Genomic DNA, 16,173 nt, shown 5'->3' on the forward strand with positions numbered 1-16,173 from the left:
TCTAATTTGCATGTCATATGACGACCCCTCTTCATAATCAACTGACCCAACAAACCCTTATTTCCTCTTTCGTAGGATCAAACGAGAGTAGTTCAACATTCTCATCTGAAACTTGGTCAAAGTCGTACGTCTCTCCACCATTTCCTTTCTCATCTGCATATGAGGCACTCACTGTAACTAGAGTATCTGAAGGAGGGTTGTCATGCAGACGGGCTTCACAGACGGTCTGGATAAACACTGGGGCATTATCGTTTGCATCCAGTACAGTGACGTGTATGCCTACAGTGCCTTATCTTTGCAGAATGCCACCATCTACAGCTGTCAATAGTAATTGTATCTCCTGCTGCTGTTCAAGGTCTAACACTTTGTCTAAGATTAACTCAAAGTATCTGCGTCCACCACTTTTCGCATTAATGCTCAAAACGAAATGGCCATTTGTTTGCATTGTATAGCTCTGGAGCACATTCTGTCCGATAGCTGCATCGTGGGCCTCATCTAATGAAAAATGCGCAACTTCAATTGCAGATTCGGCGATCTAAATTGTAATTATGTCGTTTTCAATTGTGGGGAATTATCATTAATACCTTCAACATCCTGTCTTGCCACAAAGCCCATCTCTGTCAAACCTCTCGGCAACAATCAATTCCACGGTACTCAGATAAAAGCGGCAATACGCAGTGTAAATAATAACATAGCGTACGCCGTCCCTGGTTCGGTAAAAAGCTACTGAGCTGGGGAAATCTACCACTCTCAAATCCAGACAGAGCTATGGATGCAAGGACTAATCATCCAAGGTACAACATTATAGTTTTAACCATGTTTTGAGGATATATAGCGTTTGCTTACATTTTCTTTGTTTACAAACAATAGAGTTTAAAAATTGCTTATATTTGGGGTTCTGATGTGGAACGACAGTTGAACTAAGCTCATGACGCATTTCTAAGATATATTCTATATATTCTTCAAGAATCAATGGTACCCATCATCATTCTACATCATTAACGTAGCAGTCTAAATATATTCAGCAACTGCTGATTGCCACTTTAATGTCACAATAACGTTTTTTGTTCGCTTCGGTATCAATACGGGCCTTACGACCAGGCAGTCTGCTCGCCATCAGACCGAGATCCTTGGCTATATTTCCAATAACAGATCAGCGTTTCATCTCCTCCAGTAAAGAATAGCTCACATTTCCATAGGCAGAGTGCAGCATGAGAAGAAAGAAAGCAACGTAGCATTTCAGGACTGTCACGGAAAAGCCTTTGTTTCCCATAAAAATAGAAAAATAGTGACGTAAACAAAGTGATAACTTTCAACCAATAATGACTAGCTGGTCTTACCGCTCTTGAATACATGATTTCAGCACCTCAGACAGTCCAACACAGTCTCACATTCAATTCGCGCATATATGTACAAAATGTATTTCAGCAGATTTCGTGCGTTTTTGTGCATTTTTGGGGTGGTTAAATTCGTTTGAAAATACACGAATTTCTGTGCTACTTAATTCGTGCGAAAAGACACGAATTTAACCAGTAGGCGACACAAGCCTTTGCAACAACCATATAGACGCGATAATTTATATTTCATTTTTGTTCTTCTTAATGGCTAATTCAACGTCATGAATATACAGAAATGTTGTCTTTGTTTAACCATGTTTTAAAATGTGTCGTTGTATGCCTATATGTATTGTTTTAGACTTGCTGAACAGAATTTTTGAGAAAAGACGCACATTTACCTGCGACTTAATTCGTGGGAAATATTGTTTTATTAATGCCAATGCTGTTTTCTGTGCTTGATTTCGCTTCATACTTTGGATACTGGTGCACTTGTAATCAGAACGCCTTTTTGTCATGTAGGCAACCATACACGATTTTCTTCATAACCCATTTCATATTTCGTGGAGCCTAAATTACACATTTTTCTTCATAATGCATGTATTACATGTTAATGTAAAATAATGAATTATGTTGGCTTACACTTATGACCTTTCCAAGGCCTTTCCATACCTTAAGGGAACATTTTAGCACTCGCAATATGGTTAGTGAGAAACGCAACATTGCAAATGTAAGGTCCCTTACTAGACGTCCTGCAACGTTTCTAAAATTCGCGGACGGCGTCGGGCCGTGCGCGGGGGAGAGATCTTTCAGGAAGTCATCAAACTAAATCTCTCGGACGTTCGGTTTCCGTTTTATAAAAATAACACATTTTGGTCATTTTTCCGCAGTCTAGGAAATTCCCACCAGAGGGAAAATAAATAATATTGCAAATGCACAAGCACATTGCAAATGCATGTGGCCTTTTCTCCTAAACGGAAAATATTTCGAAGACGTAATGGACAGTTGGCCCCGAACAAGATGGCGTCGAGGCCTCAACGCTTTTTGAGTTATGGCCATTTTTCTGGGATTAAAGGTCAAAAACGTAAAGTAGGGTGCTAATTTGACCGCTTCACGTCAAAGTACATAAGCATACGGTGTCAGGAAAAAAAGAACCAGCCATTTATCTATCGTAATTTAAGAGAAATCGTACATTGACAAATTGGTCATGTTCACAAAAAGGAGTTAAAAAAAAGAAAAAGTTACAGATCCAGTTGCAGTGTGTTCAGACGAACATTTTTTAAGTGGGTCTCGAAGCTCTGCCACTGCATCGCAGTGCTAGCTGCGCCACCAGAGTCTCTGGGTTCGCGCCCAGGCTCTGCCGCAGCCGGCCGCGACCGGGAGGTCCGTTGGCCTAGCGTCGTCCGGGTTAGGGAGGGTTTGGCCGGTAGGGATATCCTTGTCTCATCGCGCTCCAGCGACTCCTGTGGCGGGCCGGGGGCAGTGCGCGCTTGCCAAGGGGGCCATGTGCACGGTGTTTCCTCCGACACATTGGTGCGGCTGGCTTCCGGGTTGGAGGCGCGCTGTGTTAAGAAGCAGTGCGGCTTGGTTGGGTTGTGCTTCGGAGGACGCGTGGCTTTCGACCTTCGTCTCTCCTGAGCCCATACGGGAGTTGTAGCGATGAGACAAGATAGTAATTACTAGCGATTGGATACCACAAAGAAAAGGGGATAAAAGGATGGAGTGAAAAAGTACGGTGCTTAAAGACACACAAAGCCTGAAATGGCATTGCCATTATCTCCAGGCCGTGCCGAGTTCAACGAGATGCCCCGCTTGACCGTAGCTAGCTGACTGATTTACACAGGGTTGAATGCACTATATATCACAAACTGCTGGTTGGGTATGGCAAAACACTTTTAGGGTGATTTTATCACTTCCGGTTGCTCCAGGAAGCTTAGAATCAACACAGGTAGACCTCATAGTGGCTTGATGGATTGTCATTGAAGACAGGTTCATAAGACATTCATAACCCACATAGGCTTCAGGTTGAATTTAGGGGTGCAGGCAATGTGTTCCTATGGGGTGAGATGTCATTGTAAACTGTTCTTTTAACTGTTACGGGTTAATGCCACACGGTCAATGTTAGGCTTGCACAGAGACCTTAGGAACGTTCCTGAGGTCAAATTGTGTTTCTAAACCTTAACAGTTCTCTCTCTGTCTCCCAAAAGCAAAATACTTGAAATGTAGGTCAAGGGTCATCTTCTTGTCACTGTCGCTGCGCTCAGACCGAGCAAGCTACGGTCAAGCGGGGCATCTCGTTGAACTCGGCACGGCTATGGTGATGTCATTTTTAGTGGTGATTTCAGAATGCTATTTTGGTGGTTTTTCACTGTTGAAACATATTGCAAATCCACAAAAGTCAACTAGCAAGTCAGTGTCCATCAGCCAATTAGATATTTTCAGACACCAAACTGATACCATCTGACTCCAAACTCACTTTTTCCAACTCGTTTAGAAGCCAACTATCACATATTTCAGAGCAGGCCCAAAATTCACAGCGCCTTCCATTTAAACCATAATAAAACAAATAATACGTAGTTATGTTCTAGCTGCGGGTCCAGTTTTCACATTATGTTTAGCCCTATGTGAGGCGACCTCGAATCCCAAGTTTCGGCTCGATAGGTCATTCGGTGCCCGAGCAAAACCTTAATTGGTGCTGAAATTCCACTTTTTTCCATGCCTTGCTACGGGGTCCTTGAATGAGCTATCGGACAGAAATGTCGGGGTCCGTCTCTATGGGCCGAGCCGGTTTCAATGCACCTAGTCTTGCAACTCTGGGACTTTTCTAAATGTCACCATTTTGTAATGCTCAAAATGAATTGAAGTCAATGCAAATGAACTGAGGCTTTTTATCGGTCCGAGAACCTTCTAGAGCCACATAACTCACCGTGCTTAATCGACCTGAGCTCTAGAACAGGTTTGTAAAAGCCCCTCAGAGTGTCACTCCATCCTTTCTGTGTGGGTGTGTAAATTTTTCCTTGAAATCTGATGGGATGAATGACTGATTTACAGTTCATGAGGGTTGCCTATTCACATATATTAAGTTTTGGAAAGATTTGACTTTTTTAACCCTTCGAAACAGCCCTTTTGACACCAATTATGGCACTTCCGGTTGGCACAGGAAGCTGAAAGTAAACACATATCCTCATTGGAGTGGGCTTTTACAGAATCCTGAGTTTTAAGTCTATACGTTAAAAACTCACTGATTTACATAGGGTTGAATGCACTATTTCTCTCAAACTGCAGGTTGGGTATGGCAAACACTTTTAGGGTGATTTAAAATCGAATCTTTAGAATCGACACAGGTAGACCTCATAGTGGCCTGATGGATTGTCATCGAAGACAGGTTCATAAGGCATTATTAACCCACATAGGCTTCAGGTTGAATTTAGGGGAGCAGGAAATGTATTCCTATGGGGAGACATGTCATTGTAAACTGTTTGATGTAAACACCTTCTTTTAACTGTTAAGGGTTAATGCCACACGGTCAATGTTAGGCTTGCACAGAGACCTTAGGAACGTTCCTGAGGTCAAATTGTGCTTCTAACCTTAACGGTTCTCTCTCTGTCTCCCAAAAGCAAAAAAATATGATTTTTTTTCCTTAACGTATAGACTTAAAACTCAGGATTCTGTAAAAGCATACCCCGATCAGGATATGTATTTACTTATAGCTTCCTGTGCCAACCGGAAGTGCCTTAAAATGGGGTCATAGGTGCTGTTTCGAAGGTTTAAAAAAGTCAGATCTTTCCAAAACTTTAAATGTGTGAATCGGTCAACCCTCATGAACTGTAAATCAGTAATTTCGCTAAACAGATGTCAAAGAAAAGCTCTCACACACACACACACACACACACACACACACACACACACACACACACACACACACACACACACACACACACACACACACACACACACACACACACACACACACACACACACACACACACACACACACACACACACACAGCAAGGATGGAGTGAAAAAGTATGGTGCTTAAAGACACACAGAGCCTTAAATGCTTTTAGGGGGGATCCAGACTTCCATACCCGCTCTGGGAGCGCTATACTACCGCCCCAAATCAATGGGTGCTGGCCTGAGTGATTTATGGAGGTTTTCAAAAAATATTGTGTTTTTTCTTCTGGAAAATATTTTATGTTTTTTCTTCTCGAGTCAATGGCCTGAGTGATTTATGGAGGTTTTCAAAAAATGTTCTAAGTCCAAACTTTTCATGCACCTGGTATTTTTTTGGGGTTACCAGGCGTCATTTTTCAAAACGGTTGAAATTGCTTTTAGGGGGCAACCAGAGTGTCACATGACCGGATGAGGTAACTATTCTTGTTCTTCTTGTAACTTTCCGGTAGGCTAGAAGCTTTCCGGTGTTTTGCTGCTCGACACAGGTCGACGCAGGTATTGCACTTGATTTATCGTTATCGTAACCGTAGGTGCAGCCAAGTGGAAATACGAAAGCTTTCTAGCTATTTCGCACTGACGGTAATTTGAACACAAGAACGTTTCTAGTGAAAAGGTGCTTACACTCAGAGCATGTATTTACACTCAGCCACCCTAGCCTTATTACGGGTTAACGTTTTGGTAATTTTGGTTGGCCAACAAAATGTAAGACTACAATGACTGCATACGTTTCCCCAAATGTTATACGTTTTGTTATTGATGGACAATGGCAAGGCTGCCATTGTCCATCAATAAGTTACAGCAAGGCTGCCATTGTCCATTTTCAGTTACATTCTGTTCAATAAAAATGGTTTACACGTTTATTTTTTAAGAAATACATGGAACTACAACCGAATAAAACACCATTAACCATCATGCATTGCTTACATTCATTCTATCCTGAAAAGTCTGTTCAGAAAAATCGAAAACAGTACATATAGGCATAAAACCACAATGTTTTAATAGGGATTAAATAAAGACAATATATATATAACCTCTTATGATTAAATGGTTAAAAAAAGACAAAATATCTATATATTCATAACGTAAAATAAATAAATACAGGCGATCGCGTCTATGGTTGTTGCAACGGCTTGTGTGTCGCCTACTGGTTAAATTCGTGTCTTTTCGCACGAATTAAGTAGCACAGAAATTCGTGTATTTTCAAACGAATTGAACCACCCCAAAAATTCACAAAAACGCACGAAATCTGCTGAAATACATTTTGTACATATATGCGCGAATTGAATGTGAGGCTGGGCTGGACAGTCACACTTAGTTCAGAGTCTGTCCTTGCTATGTAGATTCATTGGGACGTCACTACCACATTGAAGTTCACGTTTAAAATGATTACGGCAAGGGATAAGGTTAGGGTTAGATAAGTGTTATGTAATGGTTAGGGTTAGGGTTAGGGTTAGATAAGGTTTAGGGTTATGGTTAAGGTTAGGTAATGGTTAGGGTAAGGGTAGGGACGCCCCAAGGATCTCGGATAGCACTACTCGTTCAGAGTTGCTGCTGTTTTTAACGGATGAGTTATAACTGATTTTCTCATTACTTTAGCTCGTGAAATGATTATATACAAACAGGTCTACATGTAAACTGTACCACAATAGGCTACCTAACTACCAACCACAATTTACAAAACTACCATGAACACATTCTCTGTACGAACATATGTGCAGCGTACATGCTGCACAAGTGTCCAGCCAATCTATCAATCACAATAAACCGGTCACAACATCAATAAGATGTTTCCCTTTGAAATAAAAGGGGATTAAATAGTTGCATTTTATCTCTCTTTGTAAAAAACTTGCTGTGAAATAATATTCTTAAAACATCAAAGCAAACCTCCTCAATTTCTATTTGCAGGAAAGGCCTACCTCGGTTGATCCCTCAGAATCGTCAAGTTCTTCAGCAAAGTCTGTTGGAATTTTTCTCAGAGTCTGGTCCGCGGGCAGCGTGTGGTCATTGTAGGAACTGACGAACTTGAAGTCACTAGTGCGTGACCCGGTCGTCAGGTAGGCGTCATAATTGTAAGTGCTTCGGAGAGTTCCAGCTCCATCCAACTCTGCGTAGTTGGGCGGGAGATAAGCACTGGGAATAGCGACCGCTCCGTCAAACAACAGTCTGGGCTTTTTATGGTAGCAAAACCTCACGGCCAGGATGACAATAATGAAGGTGAGGAAAAAGGTGGAAACGGACACCAGCGCGATGATCAGATAAGAGGTGAGTTTGGAATTGCTCTCATCATAAGATATATCTTTCAGTTCCGGCACTTCAGCCAAGTTATCAGAAATCACTAAATACATGGCACAGGTCGCAGAGAGAGAGGGCTGTCCGTTATCTTTTACTGACACAATAAGGTTCTGTTTCATGCTGTCAGATTCAGAAATGTCCCGCTGTGTCCTGATCTCTCCGCTGTGGAGACCAATAGTGAAAAGTCCCGGATCAGTGGATTTGACTATATGATAGGACAGCCAGGCGTTCTGGCCGGAGTCCGCGTCCACCGCTATCACCTTGGAAACCAGAGATCCCCCGTGCGCAGCTTTGAGGACCAGCTCGGTCATGAAAGAGTTCCCCTCCGGAGCGGGATATAGTATCTGAGGAGAGTTGTCATTGACATCCGTTATTAACACACTGACGGTGACGTTGCTGCTGAGCGGAGGAGAACCGTTGTCTCTGGCCATCACATGGACTTTAAATCTCATGAACTGTTCATAATCAAACGACCTCACAGCGTGGATCACCCCCGTGTCTCCATTAACGGATAAAAACGAGGACATTGGGACACCGTTCACCTCACCGGGTAAGAGAGAGTAAATCACTGTGCCGTTCTGTCTCCAGTCTGGGTCTCGAGCAGTAACAGAACACACGGAGGAGCCTGGTTTGTTATTTTCAGTCACGTGGGCGCTATAGGACTGTTCCTCAAACACAGGTGGGTTGTCGTTCACGTCAGCTACAGATAACTGAACACTTTTAGAGGAGGACAGAGGCGGAGAGCCCTCGTCGGTGGCAATGATTGTAATGTTGTAATCAGACACTAGTTCACGGTCCAGTTCGCCCGTGGTCACCAGAGAATAGTAGTTTTTGATGGATGGCACCAGCTTAAAAGGAACGTTTTGCTGAATGGAGCAGCGGACCTGACGGTTATTCTCAGAGTCTCTATCCTGCACGTTAATGATGCCCACCTCTGTGCCAGGTGACGCGTTCTCAGGTATGGGGTTACTCAGAGATTTTAGATATATCTCAGGGTCGTTGTCATTTATGTCTGTGATTTCTATAATCACTTTAGTGTCAGATGAAAGACCGTAACCATCTTTCCCTTCAATAATCATTTCATGTTTAGCTTCTTCTTCGTAATCTATTTCTCCTCTTAGTCTAATTTCTCCAGTTGTCTGATCTAATGCAAATAATTTTCTGGCTATGTCAGATATGCGACTGAATTCATACATCACTTCCCCATTCACTCCCTCGTCTGCATCTGTAGCACTCACTGTAGCCACTACAATATCTAAAGGAGAGTTTTCAGGCAGACTGGCTTTATAGACGGCCTGGCTAAACACTGGGGCATTATCGTTAGCATCCAGTACAGTGACGTGTATGACTACAGTACCTGATCTCTGCGGAGTGCCACCGTCTACTGCTGTAAGCAATAATTTTAACTCCCGCTGCTCCTCGCGGTCTAATTCTTTATCTAGTATCAACTCACCGTATTTACTACCGACCGTATTGGTTTGAACATTCAGCAGAAAATGGCCATTCCTTTGTAACATGTAGTTTTGCACTGCGTTTTGTCCTATATCTGCGTCGTGGGCAGCATTCACACGAAAGCGAGCGCCTTTGACAGCCAACTCACTAATTTCGAGCTTGATAGACTCCTTTGGGAAGATAGGCGTGTTATCGTTAACATCCTGAATTTGCAATGTGATTCGGTGCAACTCAAGTGGATCTTCAAGCACAAATTCGAATTTTAGAGCGCATGAAACCTTCTCTCCACAAAGCCCCTCTCTGTCATTCCTCTCCGCAACAATAAATTCCCCGGTACTCAGATTTATGTCACAATAACGTTTTCGGTTCCCTTCCGTATCTATACGAGCCTTACGGGCGGACAGTCTGCGAACATCGATGCCGAGATCCTTGGCTATATTTCCAATCACAGATCCGCGTTCCATCTCCTCCGGAAAAGAATAGCTCACGTCTCCATACACGGAATGCAGTGTAAGAAGAAAGAGAGCAACGCAGTAGACCAGGCCTGTCACCAATATTCCTTTGTGCCCCATCCTGGCATTAAAAACGTTGAAATACCATCAAGTCTAAATACTACAATGTAAAGAAATCGTATTCCACAAAATATTCAGTATGATCTAAACAATATCCACAAAATGTGCCAGAAATCTGACCGTCTCCAATCTTTTCCGCGGCTAAATGGCATCCGAGTCTTGTAACAACACCAGTGGGTGGGGAACTGGATCTACCCAAACACAGCTGGTGAACAGCGACACAGCGAGTACTCGTTAGATATGACACATATTAACATTCTTCTAAATCTATACATCACGAAATGTAGATTCTATATTTCACCAAATATAGATTTAGAAGAATGTTTGTTAATGTGTAGTATGTAAAAGGGTAGACCTACTCACTCTGTCGTCGTTCACCAGACGTGTTTGGATAAATAGCCTTCTGAATGATTGATGACTGTAACTATTCGGGGGAAATCACCGCAAGCTCATATAAATAACCAAAAAAGAAACACAGGAAACGGAAATAAAACACTTACAGCATGAATTACGGCAATAAAAGCCTCAAACTATTTTCACGAGTTAAGATTAACTAGAAGAAATACTTTACAGAAGGGAAGGCATCTGCGAGAAGGTAGGCTTTAGTTGTACGTTGCAAGCATCAGATGTACAACGCTGGTATTTTAGTGAACACTCATCAATGCAATATAAATAAACGGAGAGTATGGCAATGAATTAAAGTAATTGCAGTGATAAAGCTATAAGACGTATACACTGCTAGCTACAAATTGGATTTCAGCACCATGGATAGCGGCACAACAATGCCGCTGCACTTCAGACCCTATCACACCACTTCTCTCGTCACTGTCTTAATAGCGCTGTACATAAAGTCGTTGTTTTTCGTAATCCCTTCCCAAAATGGCCTCCACTCCAACAGGCCAAACTTCTAAGAGGAACACATTTAACCTCAAAACATGTGCAGCGTGTATGTCAAAGAACAATCACAAACAGAACCAATCACAAGTCAAACCCATACTCAAACCCACACAACTCAAACCAGTAGCATCAATATTTCCCCGTTCAACTGTGAGGGGGATTTCAATAATCATAAATGCATTGCAAATTGCATCAAACGTAAAGCATGACCAGGTTGCCTTATAGACAAGCTGTGGTATTCACACACTCCCGTTCAAAAGGCTACATGATTTTCTCCATAACAAAAAGCATTATTGTACAAAGCTGCTTTACTGTAATTGTACAAAAAGATGGGCATATATTCTATGATAAATACAATCAAATCTATAGTTGATATTTATTTACAGTTCAGGCCTACCTGTGAGGACACATCAGAATCATCAAGTTCTTCAGCAAAGTCTTTTGGAGTTTTTCTCAAAGTCTGATCCGCAGGCAGGGTGGTGTCAATGTAAGATGTGACAAAGTTGAAGTCACTTGTGCGTGAACCCGTCGTCAGGTAGGCGTCATAATTGTAGGTGCTGCGGAGAGTTCCCGCTCCATCCACATCTGCGTAGTTGGGCGGGAGATAAGCACTTGGGATAGCGACCGCTCCGTCAAACAACAGTCTGGGCTTTCTCCTGCGGCAAAACCTCACGGCCAGGATGACAACAATGAAGGTGAGGAAAAAGGTGGAGACGGACACCAGCGCGATGATCAGATAAGAGGTGAGTTTGGAATTGCTCTCATCATAAGATATATCTTTCAGTTCCGGCACTTCAGCCAAGTTATCAGAAATCACTAAATACATGGCACAGGTCGCAGAGAGAGAGGGCTGTCCGTTATCTTTTACTGACACAATAAGGTTCTGTTTCATGCTGTCAGATTCAGAAATGTCCCGCTGTGTCCTGATCTCTCCGCTGTGGAGACCAATAGTGAAAAGTCCCGGATCAGTGGATTTGACTATATGATAGGACAGCCAGGCGTTCTGGCCGGAGTCCGCGTCCACCGCTATCACCTTGGAAACCAGAGAGCCCCCGTGTGCAGCTTTGGGGACCAGCTCGGTCATGAAAGAGTTCCCCTCCGGAGCGGGATATAGTATCTGAGGAGAGTTGTCATTCACATCCGTTATGAACACACTGACGGTGACGTTGCTGCTGAGCGGAGGAGAACCGTTGTCCCTGGCCACAACGTGGACTTTAAAGCTCCTGAACTGTTCATAATCAAATGACCTCACAGCGTGGATCACCCCAGTGTCTCCGTTAACAGATAACAATGAGGACACCGGGACACCGTTCATCTCGCCAGGTAAAAGGGAATAAATAACTGTGCCATTCTGTCTCCAGTCTGGGTCTCGAGCAGTAACGGAACACACGGAGGAACCAGGTTGGTTATTTTCAGTCACGTGGGCGCTATAGGACTGTTCCTCAAACACAGGTGGGTTGTCGTTCACGTCAGCTACAGATAACTGAACACTTTTAGAGGAGGACAGAGGCGGAGAGCCCTCGTCGGTGGCAATGATTGTAATGTTGTAATCAGACACTAGTTCACGGTCCAGTTCGCCCGTGGTCACCAGAGAATAGTAGTTTTTGATGGATGGCACCAGCTTAAAAGGAACGTTTTGCTGAATGGAGCATCGGACCTGACGGTTATTCTCAGAGTCTCTATCCTGCACGTTAATGATGCCCACCTCTGTACCAGGTGACGCGTTCTCAGGTATGGGGTTACTCAGAGATTTTAGATATATCACTGGGGCGTTGTCATTTATGTCAGTAATTTCTATTATCACTTTGGCATATGAGGCTAAGCCTAAACCATCCTTCGCTTTAATGCGCAGCTCAAACAACGGAACGTCTTCAAAGTCAACAGCGCCGATAACTTTAATTATTCCTGTCTTACGGTCCATAGAAAATACTGTCTTATCCTCATCTGAAATGTGATCGAAGTCATAAGCCATCTCCCCGTTCACGCCCTCATCTGCATCTGTAGCACTCACTGTTACCACTACAGTATCTAAAGGAGAGTTTTCCTGGAGACTGACTTTATAGACGGCCTGGCTAAACACTGGGGCATTATCGTTAGCATCCAGGACAGTGACGTGTATGACCACAGTACCTGATCTCTGCGGAGTGCCCCCGTCCATCGTCGTGAGTAATAATTTGAGATCGTTCTTTTGTTCTCGATCGAGCTCTTTCTCTAGAACAAGCTCAACACTGTTACTGTCAACAATCAAAACGAAATTCTCATTCCTTTCTAGCGTGTATGTTTGGACTGAGTTGTGTCCTATGTCTGCGTCATGGGCCTCCCCTAATAAGAAACGAGCGCCTTTAGATGCCGATTCGCTTATTTCCATATCTATCATGTGCTCATTAAATTGTGGGGAATTATCATTTATATCTTGAACATGAAGACTAATACGTTGCAGCTCCAACGGATTCTCTAATACAAGTTCCTGATTTAAAACGCACGAAATCTTCTTGCCACAAAGCCCCTCTCTGTCAATCCTTTCCGCAACAATAAGATCTCCGGTGCTCAGATTAATGTCACAATAACGTTTGCGGTTCCCTTCTGTATCAATACGGGCCTTGCGAGCGGACAGTCTGCTCGCCTCCAGTCCGAGATCTTTGGCTATATTTCCAATCACAGATCCGCGTTTCATCTCCTCGGGAAAAGAATAGCTCACGTCTCCATAGGCGGAGTGCAGTGTGAGAAGAAAGAAAGAAACGCTGCAAACCAGGACTGCGACCGAAAATCCTTTGTGTCCCATCATGGGATTAAAACGTGAACACACCATATATTTAAGATAGTACAATTTTAACAAATAGTATTCTGCAAAAAAAACAACATACAGTTTGATCAAAATTACATTCTCAAAATGTGCACGCAATCTGACCGTCTCCAACCTCTTCCGCGGCTAAATGGCACCCGAGCCTTGTAACAACACAAGTGGGTGGAGAACTGGATCTATAAAAACACAGCTGGTGAATAGCGACACAGTGAGTACCCTTCAGATATTACACATATTATCGTTCAAAAATGCCTATAGCCTAGGCTGAATTGATCGGGAAACTATTGGAAATAACAGCAAACGACAGCATATAAAACCACAAAAACATCCAAAATTGTCAATGAACCGGACTCTGTTGATATGAGTTAGGATCAGGCAGAACGAATGCATTACAAAAGGGAACGCATCTGCGATTGGGCATATAAGCTACAATGCAAATATTAGATGTATGCCATTTATAATGCTGGTACTTCAGCGAGGAAAATCTCATACACAAAAGCAGAGAATGTGAAAGAAAGTCCTAAGAGTCCACAATCATTGAGTAAACCCCACTGGCTTAAACATGGATTGTATGAGATTTCAACATCATGGACAGCGACATAGCGAGGCCGCTGCACGCCAGACACTCTCACGCTTCGAACACACCGAAAGTGTTTACTATTTTGGTACACCAGAATTACATTAATTTCAAATTAAACGCTGCGTTTGCCTTGTAGCATTGCGTTGCAGAGGCAGTTGCAGTGCTTTCGGTGTGGTGCATACGTTGGATTTATCTAACGTATGCGTTAAACTGTATGCGTAGACTGCTTGACAGAAATGGTATCAGAAGGTGAATGTTGAATTTTTGTTGCATACATAGTCAGATGATGCTGCGTACTATTATGCGCAAAAAGCAATGTCTGTGTGGTCGAAGCATCACATTGTATCGCTAATTAGGCCTACGCTGTGTAAATACACTATATATTTACAAAAGTATGTGGACACACCTTCAAATTAGTGGATTCGGCTATTTCAGGCACACCCGTTGCTGACAGGTGTAAAAAGTCGAGCCAACAGCCATGCAATCTCCATAGACAAATATTGGCAGTAGAATGACCTTACTGAAGAGCTCAGTGACTTTCAGTGTGGCACAGTCACAGGAAACTACCTTTCCAACAAGTCAGTTTGTCAAATTTCTGCCCTGCTAGAGCTGCCCCTGTCAACAGTAAGAGCTGTTATTGTGAAGTGGAAACTTCTAGGAGCAACAACGGCTCAGCCGCGAATTGGTAGGCCACACAAGCTCACAGAACGGGACCGCAGAGTGCTGAAGCGTGTAGCACGTAAAAATCGTCTGTCCTCGGTTGCAACACTCACTACCAAGTTCCAAACTGCCTCTGGAAGCAACATCAGCACAAGAACTGTTCGTCGGGAGCTTCATTAAATGGTTTTCCATGGCCCGAGCAGCCGCACACAAGCCTATGATCACCATGCGGAATGCCAAGCATCGGCTGGAGTGGTGTAAACCTTGCCGCCATTGGACTCTGGATCAGTGGAAACGCGTTCTCTGGAGTGATGAATCATGCTTCACCACCTGGCAGTCCGACGGATAAATCTGGGTTTGGCGTATGCCATTAGAACGCTACCTGCCCCAATGCCTACTGTAAAGTTTGGTGTAAGAGGAATGTTTTTCATGGTTCAGGATAGGCCTCTTAGTTCCAGTGAAGGTAAATCTTAATGCTACAGCATATAATGACATTCTAGACGATTATGTGCTTCCAACTTTGTGCCAATAGTTTGGGGAAGGCCCTTTCCTGTTTCAGCATGACAATGCCCCCGTGCACAAAGTGATGTCCATACAGAAATGGTTTTGTCGAGATTGGTGTGGAAGAACTTGACTGGCCTGCACAGAGCCCTTACCTCAACCCCATCGAACACCTCTGGTTTTAATTGGAACACAGACTGCGAGCCAGGCCTAATCACCAAACACCAGTGCCCAACCTCACTAATGCTCTTGTGGCTGAATGGAAGCAAGTCCCTGCAGCAATGTTCCAGCATCTAGTGGAAAGCCTTCCCAGAAGAGTGGAGGCTGTTATAGCAGCAAAGGGGGTACCAACTCCATATTATGGCCCATGATTTTGGAATGATGTTCGACGAGCAGGTGTCCACATACTTTTGGTCATGTAGTGTAGCTCTCCAAAAAAAATGTATTTCTCTCTTTTCTAACCTCATTTCAAATAAGCTTAGACTCCAACAGTTCCAAAAAAGTCTTATATCAACACATTTCCTGTGAAATCCAAACTGCGCTGCGTGAAGGTGAAAAATCCAATAAATCAATCCCAAACAGTACATAGGCCGTCACAAATCAAACCACATAATGAGATTACATCGAACCTGGGGAACAAACTAGTCAGCTAAATAGACAATCTGCATTGACATAGTCACGGGGAACGGTGATTTTATCCAGGAAAATGTTAAAAAGCATCTTACCTGTAATTGTATAACAATATAGCTCTCTTCCATTCAATTATGAAAACAAATGTAGTTTATTTTTATTTACAATAAAGGCCTACCTTCGAGGACCCATCAGTGTCATCAAGTTGTTCAGAAAAGTCTGCTGGAGTTTTTCTCAGAGTCTGATCTGCGGGCAGCGTGTTGTCAATGGAAGATCTTACATGGAAGTCACTTGTGCGTGACTCCGTCGTCAGGTACGCGTTATAAATTGTAGGCACTGCGGAGAGTTCCCATGCCATCCACCTCTGTGTTGTTTGGAGGGAGATATGCGCTGGGGATGGTGACCACTCCATCAAACAAAAGTCGGGGCTTTCCCCTGCGGCCAGGATGACAATAATGAAGGTAAAGAAAAAGGTGAAGACGGACACTAGCCCGATG

General features: G+C 43.3%; 1 protein-coding gene across 2 annotated transcripts in view; it reads right to left on the bottom strand.

Annotated features, from left to right (window-relative positions):
- Positions 1 to 13,403, bottom strand: part of LOC139574169 (protocadherin gamma-C5-like) — a 197,251-nt gene extending 183,848 nt beyond the window's left edge. The window contains exon 1 of one of the 2 annotated variants that reach the window (XM_071398430.1): positions 10,900 to 13,403. In XM_071398430.1, the coding sequence (XP_071254531.1) occupies positions 10,900 to 13,311 (2,412 nt within the window). In that variant the 5' untranslated portion in view covers positions 13,312 to 13,403. Of the gene's footprint in view, positions 1 to 7,205; positions 9,751 to 10,899 lie in introns of those variants that run through there. The other variant, XM_071398436.1, reaches the window with a different exon arrangement.
- Positions 13,404 to 16,173: the final 2,770 nt, after the last annotated feature.

This window comes from Salvelinus alpinus, chromosome 4 (genome assembly GCF_045679555.1).
Source record: "Salvelinus alpinus chromosome 4, SLU_Salpinus.1, whole genome shotgun sequence".
NCBI classification, from domain to species: domain Eukaryota; kingdom Metazoa; phylum Chordata; class Actinopteri; order Salmoniformes; family Salmonidae; genus Salvelinus; species Salvelinus alpinus.